The sequence below is a fragment of the Morone saxatilis genome, unplaced genomic scaffold (genome assembly GCF_004916995.1).
Source record: "Morone saxatilis isolate NCDOM2014 unplaced genomic scaffold, NCSU_SB_2.0 Contig15, whole genome shotgun sequence".
Taxonomy (NCBI): domain Eukaryota; kingdom Metazoa; phylum Chordata; class Actinopteri; family Moronidae; genus Morone; species Morone saxatilis.
In genome coordinates, this window is record NW_023339707.1 from 4608287 (window position 1) to 4624895 (window position 16609).

Here is a 16609-nt window from a genome sequence, read left to right on the forward strand (position 1 = left end):
TCTCTCTCGCTCGCTCTCTTTCTCACTCTCTTTCTCACTCTCTCTCTGTAACTTATTGGGAATTAAAGTATCTACATCTCCCTAATCAACTTAAATTGTCAGTAGATTTTTTTCTTGTCAAATCTTCACTTTTTTGCAGAGATGTAAGAGAGCAGTGAAATCACACATCACAAAAAGAGGGAGGGAGAGAGAATGAGAGAGTTATAGGCAATGATTGGGGTAAACAGAGAGCGAGAGAGGGAGGGAGATGTTGTCAACATGCTCTCCAGAGAGCCAAATGTCTCAAGCATCTCCTCATCCAACACTGGCATAAACACATTGCTCCAATCCCATGGAGAATGACCGGGTGTGTGCGTGTGTTTCTGTGAATGTGTGTGTGCACGTGTTGAACATAGCTCGTGCCTCATTCCCATGTGAGAAAGATAATGTTGAAGTGAGAGTTGTACTACTGAGACACGCTAGCTGATGCAATGAACAACAAGACTTGCAGAGTGGAAAAATGCATTTAATTATGTGAGGGTTAGTGTGTGTGTGTTTCTTTTTTTAATAAAGAAAGCAGATGAGATTGGACTGCCAAACTTGGGAAGACAAAGTCAACAACACACACACACAGACACACAGACACACACACACACACATACACACAGACAGACTCTCCTGGCCTGCATCCAGGTATTTGTTGTGACTTGGCGTTAGAAGCGGAGAACAGCACTGGTTGGCCTTTAGTTTCCCCCAGTGAGCCAATATCTGCTCTCTAATTGGTTGTTAATGAGTGAGTGTATGTGTGTGTGCGTGTGTATGTTTGTTTGTCAGTGTATATGAAAGAGAGACAAAGTTAGTGTGTGTTTGTGTGTATGTGTGACAGAGTAGGGAGGGGTGCAGCGGGGATCTCTAACATCTGTCTAACAGACTGGGACACTTGAAGCTCTGACCTGCTTAAACACAAACACACACACACACACCCCTACACACAAACACAAGTATACATGCGCACACATTCCATTGTTGTTTAATGTGCGTATGTGTGCATGCGGGTGAGAAAGAGTGTGTGTGCAGTGGGATAGAGGAAAGTGTACAGGCAGCCTCTGCAAAATATCCACACACACGCACACAAAGTGGACTTTGTGCAGACATCTGGCAGCGCAGTCTGCTCTAATGGCAACAGAACTACGAGCATCTGCATCTCACACCCACACACGTTCACGCTGACACGCCAACACGCTGACACACACACACACACACACACACACACAGCGCCCGCCTTCTATAACTGCAGTTGGTTTATTAAGTATTTTAAACGGATTAGCACAAAATGCAAAACACACAAAATTAGCCTTTGTTAATGAAAGTCTAGTTTTGTTTCTTTTGGTGTCTCAAATGGAAAAATAAAGTAGCTTGGATATTGACTGTTAGCATGGAGTGTACGACGTCATCGACGCAGGTTATGGACAAGAGCTATGGAGCACTGGGACCAATCACAATGGATGACATATGAATCGATTCCATATGTTCTTGTCACTTAAAACCTTGTGGAGATTTTTGGTAGCGCTATGGGGAGAGATGTTTTTATGAGCAGGTCACCATTTTCTTTGTATCTTGTGCTTAAGTGGCATGTACAAGGTTTGCAAACGTATATAGGCACAAAGGCGTGCAGGTGATGCGACGCACATTTCACCTGTTTGTCTACTGATTGACAGTTGGTGGCGGTAATGTGCAAAGAAACAGCAACGTGCAATATATATATTTTGTTTTACCACAAGGAAGCATTGCAAAACATTTACAACAAAAGAAATAGAAAAAAAGTCGACTTTGTTCCCTAATCCCTCAGATTATCTGCAAAAAGCACCCAAATCCAGTCCAGATCAGTCTTACCCATGCTTAGTGATTCCCTTTGCACCGTGATTTATTCTGCTAAACTGATGGAAGTGTGACCATCTTGGTGGAATTGATTTTATTTTAGTGAGCAAAAGGCCACTAAGACCATTTGGCACTATTTATTTTGTTAATCATGTACATGAAAAGGAACTGCCTGCTACTGATCTTTTGCAAAACAAGGCACAATTGGCCCGATTTTTTTTTCTTTTTTGATAAATGTTTTTTTACTTCTGTGAGTTCATGAGTGGAGGGAAGGCACTTCGACATTTCAGCATCTGTTGTTTTGGCTTGGGTGAAATGAGGAGTATTAAGTTGGAGATGGAGGGAGAGCCTGGCAGCAAGGAGATGTGCTCTGGTGGAACGAAAAGCTGCAGGCGAGAGTGAGAGAGAGACTCTAGCCCCATAGGTCAGAGTCAGAGGAATAACTGGGATGCCAAGAGATCAACATTTATTTTGCAGCTAGAGTTATTCCACACAGTTTCCTTGCTCTGTTGGTTTCATCATTCTCTACCCATACTTATACCTTGTTTTCTTTTCTTTTCTCTCATTCTTTTCTTTCGTTTCTCTCCCTTTCTCCATTTCCTCTTCTCCCCCTCTGTGATTGAAAACAAATGTGCCACTGCGAGGAGCTAAAACATTTTAAATGAAAAACATACAAAACTTCACTGACCTGCGACCATGAAGTGTGAACGTGTGTGTGTGAAAATATTTAGAGATCACTATAGTGGATGATTTTGCTTGTATTTTTGTGTATTATATTGAATAGCATGTAGCCATAAATCTTAATTTCCTGCCTTTTCCTTTCTTTCCCTATCCTCTACTCCCCTGAATATCTGCATCTGCATCAACACAATCAAATAATAAAAAAAGAGATAAAATTATCTGTCCAGGCCTGGAAATAATTACATTATTTCCTAGTTGTCTCACTTCCTCTTTAAAGTCACCCCCTCTTCCTTCCTCCATCATTCAAAATCAGGGATCAGTGCATGCAGGAAGCCTCATTGGTTCCAATATTTGTCACACTCAATATGCTTTTAAACACCTTGAAACACTCTTTTTGGAAAATTGGTTGAATAATGAGTGCGAGCCTGTTGCTTTAAGTGCACCACTGGTGGAGGTGGAACGGATTTGCCAGTCTCTGCGTTTGTCAAGGCTGAATCCCGGTGGGAAACCTTTCTGGGTCACAATTTCATGAAGGTGTGCAGAAAAACAAAACATACAGTAGAACATAGAAGGAATCCCGCAGAGACAGAGCTCTGTGGGAAGAGAGGGCTTGGCTCCAACGCTCCGGTGTCAGTTGGCCATATGGGTTAATGTGCCACAGAGGGACAGCAGCTCGCTTTATCCCAGATAGCCTTGGCCATCAACTGAGCTAATTCCACGTGGAAAGCTTCAGTCTGGCGTGTCGCTTTTCTGGCACAGCAGACATTTGTTGACAGCAGTGGTTCACGCCGGCTGAAAATGTTTATTTTCATCTTTACATTTGCAGTGTTTGCAGCGGAATTTAAAGTGGAAGTGTGAGGGTTTTTGCTGGACTTTAATCTTAATAGAGGATTCCATATATCCACAGTACTTAAATGTCAGTTGATGTTAATGGATGTTTTTTTTTCATCTTTTGGGGTTAAAAACAAAAACTGAAGGTAGAACTGGGCTGTATGATAAAAAATTGGATCACAGTATTTTTAAAGATTCTGTGAATTCACGGTATATCCTTTTTTTTTCATGACTGGGCCTTTATATAGGTTTACAGTGGCTTCTATTATCTGTAATACAAAAACATTTTAACATTTAAATGGCATGTATCTATTGAGGGCTTTGGTTCTTCAATATATGAAGGAATCAGAATGTAAACTTTTTTTATTGTGCAAAGTGCAATGTAGTAAAACAGAACTTAAAAATAAAAAAACACATGCTAACAACTTTAAAATTGCTTACTTTTCAAAACAAAATATTTATATTAGTTGGATAAACAAATTGTATATAAATATTAAGTATTAGAGAGTTAAGAGTTATAGATATATTGCACAAGTAAGAAATGAGTTAAAGCAGTTGTTTCAGCTTATCGCAAACGTATGCCACAATATAAAAAAACATATGATATGGGAAATTAAAACCAGTATGCCGATTCATCCAACATATGATGGTGTCATGCATAATACATTCTTATTTGTATACATTTCTACACTTCTACACAGATAACTACAGGTTAGATTGGTAATAACTTTACTGCACTCTACTGTGTCTGGTCCACCTCAGCCTGCAACGACACATCTAATTTTGGCCTACATTTACCGAATGTAGGCAAACATCACATCTGCACGTTTGCCAAAATGCTCTTTCTATGTCACACGAACCAGATGATGCTCTTTAAACCACGCTGTCCATCTGAGCGCTGCAGACTATAATCTGCGTAATCTGAACTAAAGCCTTCCCTGACAGCTATAATCCAATTATTAAAGACCATTACAGGGATTCACCGAAATATGGGAGCCTGTAAAATGCTATACTGTACTGCTGTGTGGTGAGAGTGGTGGGCACAGAGTCAGACTGACACACTGAAAATACAGGAACACTGCTCCAACTATACACATTCATGCATATGACAGGACACATACGCAGAAATGCACAATTTAACTTTATTATGAGTGACTGCAAGGCTTCTGTTTTTGGCTGGCTAAAAAAAAGATATATATTATAGATATATAAACATGTTCCATTCTGCTCGGACAGCTCAGTACTTCAGGTCATCACATTTAAATATAATACACTTCGCATTCTTTTAAATATTAGTCTTACACCTGTGTTCGTGTCATGCTCCACAATCACCCATGCAAAAATATGAAGCCAAAGATGGTATTTAAGCTTCTCTCACAGTGCCTGCCGGAAACTGCTAGCAGGAAAGCCAAAACACAGCTGGGACAGACTGCTTTAGAGACACACACACCACACACACACACACACACACACACACACACACACACACTTATATAAATATGTGCACCCTCTGCATTCACACATACACACATGCATGCATAATTAAATAAACAAATACACATTAATGAAGGCATGCGTTTGCAAAAACACACTTGCATACATTCATGTCTATCATAAACCCACACAAACACATATACAAATGCAGCATAAACGCCCATCAATAAATAATTACACTCTTCATTAGATGCTGCAGGTCAGCATTTTGCTAGTGTGCGGCAGAGATTTGTGTCCTGGCCGACCGGCACAGGTTTGTGTAGAGGGAAGAATTTCATTCATTGGTGTTTTGAGCCAGTTAACCAGCTATAGAAGATATGAATTCAAATTTCTGTGCATTCTGTTCCCTCTGAGCAGATTGTGATATTTGAGACGAGCAAAGTTTAGGGTTGGCCCACTTAACCACATCTAACTCCTTGACAGATAAGAGCTGCTCATTTCAAAATGTGACATTCTTAAACTGCAGTATCACTGTTGATATTTCTGCTCGGTGTCAACTCAAGCCTCTGAGAAAAAAAGGTCACTTCAGGTCCAACTCATACAGCTTTAAGGCTAAGCAGCCGCATGCTCCAAAATACTCCAAATCCATAACAAGCTGACACTCTTATGAGCCTATAGCAGCCATTAATCCATTTTGTCATGTGTTAGAGTTAACAATGGTCACCACTGTGCAGTAAATTTAGTTCACAGGCACCATTCATACAGCAGTTGGATCTGAGAAATTCCCCTGTTGAGAATTCACTATAAATTAGGAAGATTTCACAGCGTGGTGGGCACCACGTGGTTCAGCCTGAGGCGGAAAATATCATAAGACAAAAACATATGGGGAACTGTTACAGCAGCAGTCATTAAAATGCTTGAGGTATGTAATATTTTGCAGTGTCATGCATCAAAATGTCTCAAGAGACGGGAGCGAAAACTGCACCTCATCAAAAAGTGTTTTCCCCCAATGGGTGGTGTTCTAGACAGCATTTGACAGCAATTCACCTCAGCGCTGCTTGTATTTATCACCGCACCGTCAAAAAAAAATCCTCTTTACAAGTTACTGAGTCTCACACTGAGTCATAAAAACTTGAGTTCTTTAAAACAAGAGGGATATTCTGTGGCCCAAGATAACACCATCTGTTTTCAGACATGTCAAGAATGTCAATGTCTGGCAACCTGGCAATATCTGATTCATATTCCAGTGCAGGTATTATTTTAGGTAGGCTCTATTTCACCAGTAGTTTAAACAGCAATGTGAAGTAGTTACAAGATTTTGGATATTTGTTTGACAAGTTTGCTAGAATTACTTTATAAAGGTGATAATATGTCAGTGTTACATTTACAGCTGTACAAAAATACAGACTTATGTAACAGCTATCAGTTTAATTATTTTCACTTAATTTCTTGTCATAGCAAGTTACTAAACCTGCAACCTTAAGCCTCAGCCTTAGGCACGAACCAGATGAATCACTGCAATGGAGAACAAACACTGCACTATATTTGCTAAATGTATTCAAAATTAGCAAAGATGCTGACAAATCCCGATTTTAACTCTTGAATTGTATTGTATCATCAGGTTTCTACAAAGTGTAGTCTATATCTTCAGCTAGCTGGTAACGGTGCAACAGAGTTTTGAGCTTAGTGATTTGACTTTACTTCAAAGTGCTACATGAGTAAGGGTTAGATTTCTATGTATATATAGGCTTTAACCTTCAATTCTTTTTTTAGCAATTTACGAACATAGTTCAATCTGGACAGTTTTATGCTCTTTCAAGCCAACAGGAAGTGCTCCAACTGCATGTCACAGAACATTATCTTTGCTGAAAATGAATGGGACATTTATTTCCGGTATTCTAGATGCCAGAAATAGCTTCCCCCTCTTTGCCACTCTAAAGTCTAAGTCATTCTACAAACCAGTGTGTTTTACAGATATTATGGGACCATCCCACTCCATAGCTCTCATCCAAGTTACTCCCAGCTATTAAAAGAGGTTATGTAGGTCAGTGTAAACCAGTGACGTCATGAAAAACATTTGCTGGTACAAATATTAAGGAAATATTAGTGTGCATGATGTAAGCACAGTCATTAGAGCCTTGATATTCCCCTCCCAGCAGGCCCAAAGCCTGATGCAATGTGGGTGATCCATCCACTGAGGCACAAGCTAACGGTAATGAGACTGAAGATACAATAGAGAGATAGAGAGAGAATGAAGCAGTGAAAGGATACAAAAGCACACACACACACACACCCACCACCCACCACACCACACAGACAGACCAGACCAGACACACATCAGACACACACAAAACAGTCACCAGCCGCCTGGAAGACTGAATACAAAATGCCACAGAAATAGACTATAATCCTGGCCAGCAGTGATCAACACTGATAAATATTAATAAACGCTATTATGCTCAGAGAAAAATAGAGACAGAGTGAGCGAGAAAAGATGGAAAGAGAAGGGCAGAGAGAGGTAGAGTCACAGACAGAGAGAGAGAGAGACGAGAGAGAGAGAGAGAAAAGAGAGAGAGGGCCAATAACAATGGAGAGTCCTTCTTGCTTTCTGTTATTGCAGGCATTTTCCCTGTGACATCCCACCTTGTGTTCGTGGAGACCAATGCGGACCCTTGTACGCACACACACGCGCACAACACAACTTCCTTTATTATCAGCCATTTTCCCTCTGTTTGTGTTTCACTGTGTGTTTTTGTTCCCCTTCTTTGGAGCCCAGGATAAGAGTTGGGCCCCGCACCACCACACACACACACACAAACAAATGAGAACTCAGAGGAGTATACAGAGGATAGTATCTTGCTCCCTCTGTCTGAATCAGTCTCATTAGTCATGCAGAGGCTGTAGCGTTGCCGGGTCGGCCTGCTTACAGAGCTGTAGAGCTGGACGGCAGCCCACAGCCAGCGAAGGTCACCCACCACTCAGTTTAACTCCCAGAAGACCAAAACTGGCCTCTTCCTGATAATGAGTGGACATAAAGATGCACAGGGAGAGACCTGTGGTCTGAACCACACCCATCATGGTTTGGGATCTGTAGGGCTCACACAAACTCAAAATGACTTACAGACACACAAGCCCAGTGTTGTATTCAAAATAATCGTATTGTAAGGTCTACTGAGGAGTTTCAGAAAAGAGGAAAGAAGAAAAATCACATGAATGAGGCTCTGAAGTGAGACTGACACAGATTTACAGAAGGTATGAATGCAGCAAATTTACAAAAANAATGTTGTTCTTTATTATTATTATTATTATTATTATTATTGCTCTTTATGCATCATGTGTCAAACACTTTTAGAGCAACACTCGCAGAGGTGTGTGTGACCTGTGACTTCAAGACACTGGCAAGTGAATGCTAACATGCTTAAACAGGACACAAAAAGTCATCTGTGTCATCTAGAAAAATGTATCGAACCCAGGCATAAATACAATCCAGTATCTAGGTCTAATTTATTAAACTTCTTGACTTCAAGTATAGTTAGGTCCTGTTTACATTTTGGGCTATCCAAGCATAAATGTAACAATTGTGAGAGAAATGTGATAAAAACATTGTACATTAATCTAAAATAGTGGTCCTAGATTGCACTGTGAAACATGTCCCCCGACGGCTGATTTGGTGACCACAAATTCTGACAGAATCCCAAATTTAGGAACAAATTCTCACAATGTGACTGTGGCTTTAACCAACAATTACAAACCAACTAATCAGAATACAACATGAAATGAAGCACTATACACTGGCTGTCATGACATTTCGTTAGAAAAGTTTAGGGAAAAAACGACCAAAACAATGGAGCGAAACAAAAAAAAGTATGTGGGAGTTTTGTTGATGCACAGGACTGTCAGGAATTCAATTCAATTTTGTTCTATTTATATAGCGCCTCAAGAGACTCAGTCTAGACCATATTATTTACAGTGACCCAACAGTTCCCACCCAGTACTGTGCCTCTGCCCTCGTGCTCTTTTTCTTTTCCTATTTACATTTACACACATCTATTGCTCTGACATACCTCAAGATGATATTCTGACACAGATTGCAACCAAGATTTTCTCAGATCCATCTTGCAGTGTGAAATGAAATAAACGTTATTGTAGCACACTGTAAAGGTGCATTAAACAGAACACAATTTTCTTGTTGTCTTTGCTGGAGTGCATTATTCCCCTCTGTACATCGACATCTAAGAAAACAGTGAGCTTTAGATGGGCTTAAGGCCACGTTAATAGCAAAGTATCATCTACTGTATATAAATCTGTCCAACAAAAGGTTTGCAAACTGTCCTGCTGATGGCAGACACTTGTGAAAATTATTATGATGAGTATGAAGAATAATGATAAAAGAAGTTTGCAATTTTGAATTACTTAGAGGAAAAGTGTGCAAATATGCATTTTGGAAATAGAGAGGGAAATCTGATTTCATTTTGAAATTGGCTGTAAAATCAGATTAATTTACCTGGATTTACCGCAGGCAATTCTTGGATTCTTGGGCTTTCACTCTCTTTATTTACAGGCTGTGGGTGACACCTGTGCCCCATTTTCTGGCCTACATTTTGTTACATTTTGCCAAATCATGAAAAGTCATGCTGCGATTCTTCCAGAGGCTCCTGTTTGTACTGTACCATTGGATGTTAAGACAATGATCACCCAGATTACTTTTGCAACTGAAGAAAATGTCTAAATTAGATGGTTATGAGGCGTGAATTTGTATTTGTATCATTTCTATCATGCTGATCCCAACAGCCTGTGTATTTCAATAGGTTGTGAGTGAGAAGAAGAGGTGCAATGATAAGCAGGCTGCATCAATAGGCTTAATAGTCACTTTCATGCTGTTTAATTTTAAGTAGGCCTTACACATCATGAATGAAAGAACTTTTTCTTGCTTACAGTAGGACCATTGTCCAGCTGTATGCCCATATTTCTGTCAATTTTTCTTGCATCATTCTGTTTCTCCTCGGTGCTTTACATCAATCACAGTTTTTCTATCCATTTCCCTTCATCTAATATGTTCACTTTGCTGTCCACAAGGCAAGCATGCAAACCAAGCAACAGACCTCTCAAATGTAACAGGACATTGTAGCACAAAGGCAGGATAAAATGTCCCTCTTACTGGACATGTAGTGCTTAATCTCAACTCCAATCATGGATGACATTGTAGAGACTGTCAAGGACTGAAACATCATACAAATGTCTTCCTCTCCTATGTATGAATTATACTACCTGAGCGGCAACAGGAAAATTGGACTTGGACTGATTTCAAGTTAATTTTAGTCAGGGTGTGAAATACATAAAGTCCTTTTAGTAGTTATAATCTTGACACAAGTGGTCAATGATAATCCTGCCATATGAATGTGAGAGTTTTATAATAATTTGTAATAAAGGTGAATAGGTCAACCTCTCTTTACAATGCAAAACATTTTATATCGATATCTATAAATAGCAGCTTTTAGAAAATGATTTTCTCAAGTGCTATACATCGTGATGAACTTTGATAGCTTCCAGGTAGAGAGGAGTATCTGAGTGGTGACTGACTGACCCGACCTTGTCTCTTGAAATGAGCCAGTATGAAAGTTTCCACATGACACTAGCGCAGAGGCAACGAGCTGTCACCACTATCGTCAGGAAACACTGAACATGCCTGTATGAGGAGATGATAAATTCATCACAGCGGCATCCCAGAGAGAGCTCTGCTGACACGACCTTGATCGATCGCAGGCAGAACGACAGATGGCCATAAAGGACAATCATGTAACTGTATGCTCATTAGCATAATTGCATGCATATACAGCACGTTTTTTTTACAAGGCCACACGGTGCCTGCACAGCACCAGTGGGCTTGTGACAGAGATGCAAGTTGTTATAGTCTTGCTTGAGCCGTGGCACTTGGCAAATATGACAGGAACTGGCAGAATGTATTTCAGTTTTTTGAAAATGCATACTGTCCAGCTGAGCTCCATTAAAACATGGTTACTTTTTCCACTAACATATTTCTTTTGCAGTGCAATATGAGTGGGAGGGTCTGGACTAAAGGTTGCTCAAACATATGGGAGGCAATACCACCATAAATGGCAGCAATGTAGACAAGTAATTAAAGTGATCACTCATTAATGCAACAGCTACAGGTTTGATCTCTACAGCTGCCATATGGCCAGACAAAGCACAGAAATGAACCTACTAGCTCATACTTGCTCCCCAAAGCATTGTTAAAAGTTGACTAGTTGTGGCTAACACATTGCATGCACTGTAAATGGTAAAACCATTGGAAATTATTGGAACTCTGCCTGTCAGTAGTTTTTTTTATTGCTTTAGTCTACTGACAACAATCTTTATCTTTAATCTCTATCTATGAACTAAGAGTCTACAGCCTCTGTGAGGCAGCAGTACCATGTCACAATGGCAATGCCGTTTCCTAATTTGCACTGCACAAAAAGTACAGCTGGGACTGATTCCATGTTAATCCTTCCAATAGTTGCCCCATTTGATTCCACCTTTCTGTCCTCCCCTGCCTTTCTTCTTTCAAATTTTATGGTTTCTTTCCTCTATTCTTTCATCCCCTCTTCCTGCCTAATCCCAAAAATGTTCCATCTGTCTGCCTTCACACTCTTCCTAACAACTTCCTTCCCTTCTTTCCTTGTCCACTGCCCTCTATCCACATACTCCCTTCCTTCCAATCCTTCCTCCCTCCTCCCATAAAACCCACCACTCCCAGTTTCTTTTATTTCCTATAACTCTGCTCCCCTCTTTCACTGCATCATCTGTACACTCCACATTGTATTTTCAGATCACATCCAGGCGCTGGCTTTACACACTAAGTCACTCTATACCTCATCACTCAGTGGAAAGTCAAGGTGAGGGCAAAGAGAGATGGTGAAAGAGCAAAGACTTGAGACAGAGGGGGACAAGAGGGAAGAAGCTGAAGGGGAGCAAAGAGAGCAAGAGTGTAAAAACGAGGGAGGTTAAAGGTTAAAAATTAAAGACAAAGCAAAGAGGTCAGGGACAGGAGTTGGGGGAGGGCAATGAAGAGAAGCAAAGCGAGTAAAAGGAAGATAAAAGAAGGAGCGGGGGGAGAATGGGGTTAGCAAAATGAAATAAATCTTTATGCAAATGATGGGGATCGAGTGAAAGACATGGGAGAGAAAAAGAAGATGGGATAGCAGAGAGAGAAAGAGGAGATAGAGACAGAGAGGTGGAGAGTAGTCCAGAGATTTATGGCAGGTTGTTATGGAGCACCGACTGAATAACAGAAGGTGAGACCAGGTGAATTATTCATGAGAATACAGGGCCGCGTGTATGTGTGTGAGACATGTGGGTGACAAACACACTCACACACACACACACACACACAAATGTCTCTCAGGAACCCTTAGGCCAGCTCATCTATGAGGAAAACGAAAGACAAGCCACCCACAACCTGTGGACAGACTGAATTATTCCTAAAAAAAAACAGATAGGTGCTCAGGGACAGCTGTCCTGTCCTCAGACTGAACGAGTAGTCATTTTAAAAATATTATATTTCTTTATGATAAAAAAAGAAAAAAAAGATTTCCATTCATTTTGTTTTTGCCTATATCAGTGGTAAGAGATACCCATTTAGTTCTACACCTGGTAAGTTAACCTGAGTTTACATCAGACACTATTTTTAAGGATCAACCCTTGCTTCCAATGATATGATAAAAACTTGAAAGTTGAGAAACATAGCCTACTGTTTTAAAGGGAAATGAACCATATAATGATATACAATGCAGCCATGCATCTTTTCACTCATAGTCTAAGCATAAATATAGCCTCGCTTCTAAGGACATTGTGGTAAATATACTGAATTTTCTGCCCACATGTTCTCCCATAGTGCTATAATGCTGGATTGGAAAAGCCACACCATTTATTCCATGTGTCACTAAATGTGAAATCACACCTACACGTTGGTTGCTTTGGCCCAAACCAGAATGGAAAATATTACTTTGGTACAGTTAGGAATTTGCTGAGATTCACACTTTCCATTCACAGGTTAACCAGGGAACTCAAAAAGATGAACAAGCAGCTTGACGTTTTGGTGACTTGCCATCCTGCCAGGGTGGAGATTTTGGCTTTGGCAGTAAGAATATGGGGGCAAAATGCACTCACTTACGGAAATTTCAGCTAAACATTAGACTAATGTTGGAATTCACCGCAAACATTGCCATTGCCATCCTGGATGGTTTGGCTTTGATTCTGTTCTCACTACTAAGATTTTGCCCAGCAGTTCTAAAATAACTGATTTTCATTTTCATTTCCACAGCAAATGTCTTACCTACATAGACAAACAAACTTACTTTAATGGAGTAAATGCTTCAGAGCTGGACATAACCTTTCCAGACATGCTTCATTTTAACACACCCTAAACCGATGACCATTAAAATTCTTCTGGCAAAGTTCAAGGTAAAGACAAGCTGTCCAATCCAACCTTATTCTGGGAAGTACAAACTGCACTTGAAACTTACTGCAAAGTTATGTGAACTAACCTATTCTGTTGTGTGTTTTCAGTTATAACCAAACACACAGCCACAAACCAAAAGTTTCTACAACAATCAGGGAAAACATAATTTTCATGACTACTGATGATCAAGGAAACACTTTTATTGCCTCATAAAAACAGCTATTGTCTCAAACACTCACCGAGTTGATGCAGGCCAGCTCCTTGTTGAGCAGCCAGGGCAGGGAGAGTTTCCCCTCTCCTCTGTAGCACGACTGAATCCTCTCTTTAATCTTCTCCTTTATCCGTCTCATTGTGAACAGACACAAAGCCGACTCCTTGGGTGGCTTGGCTCTGTTCTTCTGACCCTGGGCGAATACAGTAAACAGAACCTCCTCGTGCTCTTGAATACCAAGCGAACGTGCCAGACGGGCTCCTGGCCGGGCCAAATATGCATCCTGAACCAAGCGGTACTCCACTCCGTCCTTGGTGCAGCCAATGGGGAACTCAACATAGGAGTAGAACTTAGGATCGTCAACACATAGGCGGACGATTTTAGAGGTGAAGAATTGTTCGCTGCTTGCGTCTGGTGAGGTGAGCTGGGTGTCAAGCTGTAAGGTAAGATAATACACAAACTGCTCGCTGTTGAATCCGTAGATGTAGTAGATGTCAAATGCCGGAAACTTGGAGAGCGTGTCTGAGGGAATCTTCAGCTGTGAGGAGACAAACTCATCCTGGTAGACGAAGCTGAACATGTCAGCGTTCTCCTCGTTGGACATTAACTTGCGGCTCGACAGTGTTGGAAAGTATTCAGATTTCCCATCAATGGGCGTGCCGACAAAAAGTTTCCCACCTCCACCAAAAAGATCCGGGGAGATCACGACACCTGACATGGTGCCTGCCTCAGCAACACTGGATAGATAATGCTCTTTACGGTGGTGGGGCTCGCCAAGCTTGAACAAATCATCCAGACGCAGGAACTGGCATATTCCCTGGGAAGTACTCCCACAGGCAATTAAGCGGTTGTGGGCAGCATCGAGTAGCAGCAGTTTATTGACATTAGAGGTCTGCACCAGCTCGTGGGGGCAGGACTGGACACCGGGCGGAGGGTAACAGCGAGGGTTGTCTGTGACTGGGCCAGTAACATGGCTTCGTAGCTTTGTCAGGTTGCTAGACAGCTTGTAGATCCAGTTGACCGCACCCAGGTAGACCTCGCCCGTTTTGTTGTGGACCACTAAATGTGTGAGACCTCCTTCCGGTGGGGAGAAAGAGAGTAAGGGGGTGGAGGAGGAGGGTATGGACAGGGAAAGGAGAAGGAAAAGGATGGGGAGGATGAGAAGAGGTGGGTTGAGGTGGGAGGACATGGCGGTTAGGGAAGGGGAGGTGTGAGCGAGTGGGTTTATGTGTGTATTTTTGAGTGTGTAATCCTCAATCCAATACAGGGTCAGTCAGCGCCGTATAGGACTGCAGGGTATGATGATACAAAAGAAAAGTTTCTGAGCAATCGACTTCCTCTTTCGTTTTTCCTCCTTTCTCCACTGTTGTTTTTATAACCTCATCCCCTGATCCTCAGCCTCGTCCACCACCAGCCCTGAGAAAAAGAAACAAAGCAAAATCTTAGCAAACACAGATGTCAATATATTCATAGACTTGTGTTTGGCACTTCCAGAGATCTGACAAAAGGGATTTATTTGTTTGTTTCGAAATGACAAGACACTAAATATTCGCCCACAGACCCAGACTCAGAGGCCTCGATGCTGAAGTCCAAAAAAACAAATGAGGGCACTATCGGCTTTGTTTTATTGACTTCTCGACTCTTGGCTCGCACCACTCTGTGGAGTGCATCTTTTAAAAGAAGACAGGGCCAAACATCGCTCCTCTGCGTATCGATTGTCTGGAGGTATTAAAGGATCCAGCATATGCACACAAAAATACATACACTAGTCGAATACACACAAAAGTGCACAAAAACACAACGAGTGCATGCAAGATAGACAACGTGTATGTGCATGCAACACACATTAAAAAAGGGAGACCAGCACACACACACAAAATCACAAACAGGTTGAGCCACTGATGTGCAACATCGTGATACCAGGTAAACATCCATAAATTACATTAAGGGCTGTAGGGAGAATCCTATAGTATATTTACTACAACGCAACAGAGCAGAGAAATACAAGGACCCTGTTTCTAAAAGAGAAAAGGGAGAGAACTGGTCCCACATGATAAAAGAGGAGAGACAGTAAGAGGGAGAGAGAAGTGAAAGCTATTTGGCTTCATACCAGTTCAATAGAAAGGTGGTGGAGATGGTGGGAAAGATTGCTATAAGTGAAAGCAAAAAAAAAAAGAAAAGAAAAGGGAGACGGACCATCCACCCATTTTCTATATCCAATTTTGCAAGTATATAGAGGCTGAATGCACGGGCGGACAGGTAAAGTCTTGAAAGTTGTAGTAGTAGTGCAAAAGCAACTTGGCTGCTGCACATGCTCAATTATCAACACCATTGTTGCTATTATTATTACTATCATGTGATGAAAAAACACACTTTTCAACTGGTTATCAAACAGTCTCAATGAAATACTGATGCCTCTATATGATCTGTGTAAATAAGACCATCAGAGAGAAGACTGGAAACTACTTCTATATCAGTTATTCTCAAAAGCTTTCCCGCTGGGGTCGGATTCGGTCGGATTCCCATGACAAAGAGGTGGTGGTTTTAGAGTGTTTAAGGAAATACTTGTGGTGTTTGCTAACTGACAGCCAATCCATTTGGCTGAAGACAGTGGTCTTGGCTACACAATGCTTGTGACGAGAGATCACCATGCAAACGCTGCAAATTGTTTTGTTTGTGGATTGGTTTTAAAAGCCATTTTGCTTTGACAAAATTGATCCACCTCTACTGGCTGACGAACTCAGAAGCAACCAATCAGGCACCATCCTGGAACAAGGGTATCCAGTTCTATCAAAACATCCATGGGATCAACCATGAGGTAAATAAATTATATTTACTGATGCCACCATTCAGGATCAAACAATCAAACAATCATTTATCATTGGCACAGAAACAAAATAGGGATTCAAAAGGATAATATTATTTGCAACAGTTTTAAACCACCCACATACCCGCATACTGTCCAACCTTCTTTTCATTAGTTCATTGGTTTATGGTTGGCTAAATACAGAGCACAAGGCAAAGGCTTGTTTCATAATGGAGTTTGGTCAGCAAACTATTCTCTTCTCTTATTTCTGCCGCTGTTTCTCATTCCTCCCTTTCATTACATTCCTCTCTTTCTCTCTGTCTCTCTC

At 41.1% G+C, this 16609-nt stretch overlaps 1 protein-coding gene across 2 annotated transcripts in view; it reads right to left on the reverse strand.

Annotated features, from left to right (window-relative positions):
- The window catches only part of LOC118324207 (plexin-A1-like), a 255757-nt gene that overhangs the window by 205980 nt on the left and 33168 nt on the right, over positions 1 to 16609 (reverse strand). For both annotated transcript variants that reach the window (XM_035656416.1, XM_035656415.1), the window contains exon 2: positions 13504 to 14891. In XM_035656416.1, the coding sequence (XP_035512309.1) occupies positions 13504 to 14664 (1161 nt within the window). In that variant the 5' untranslated portion in view covers positions 14665 to 14891. The remainder of the gene's footprint in view (positions 1 to 13503; positions 14892 to 16609) is intronic.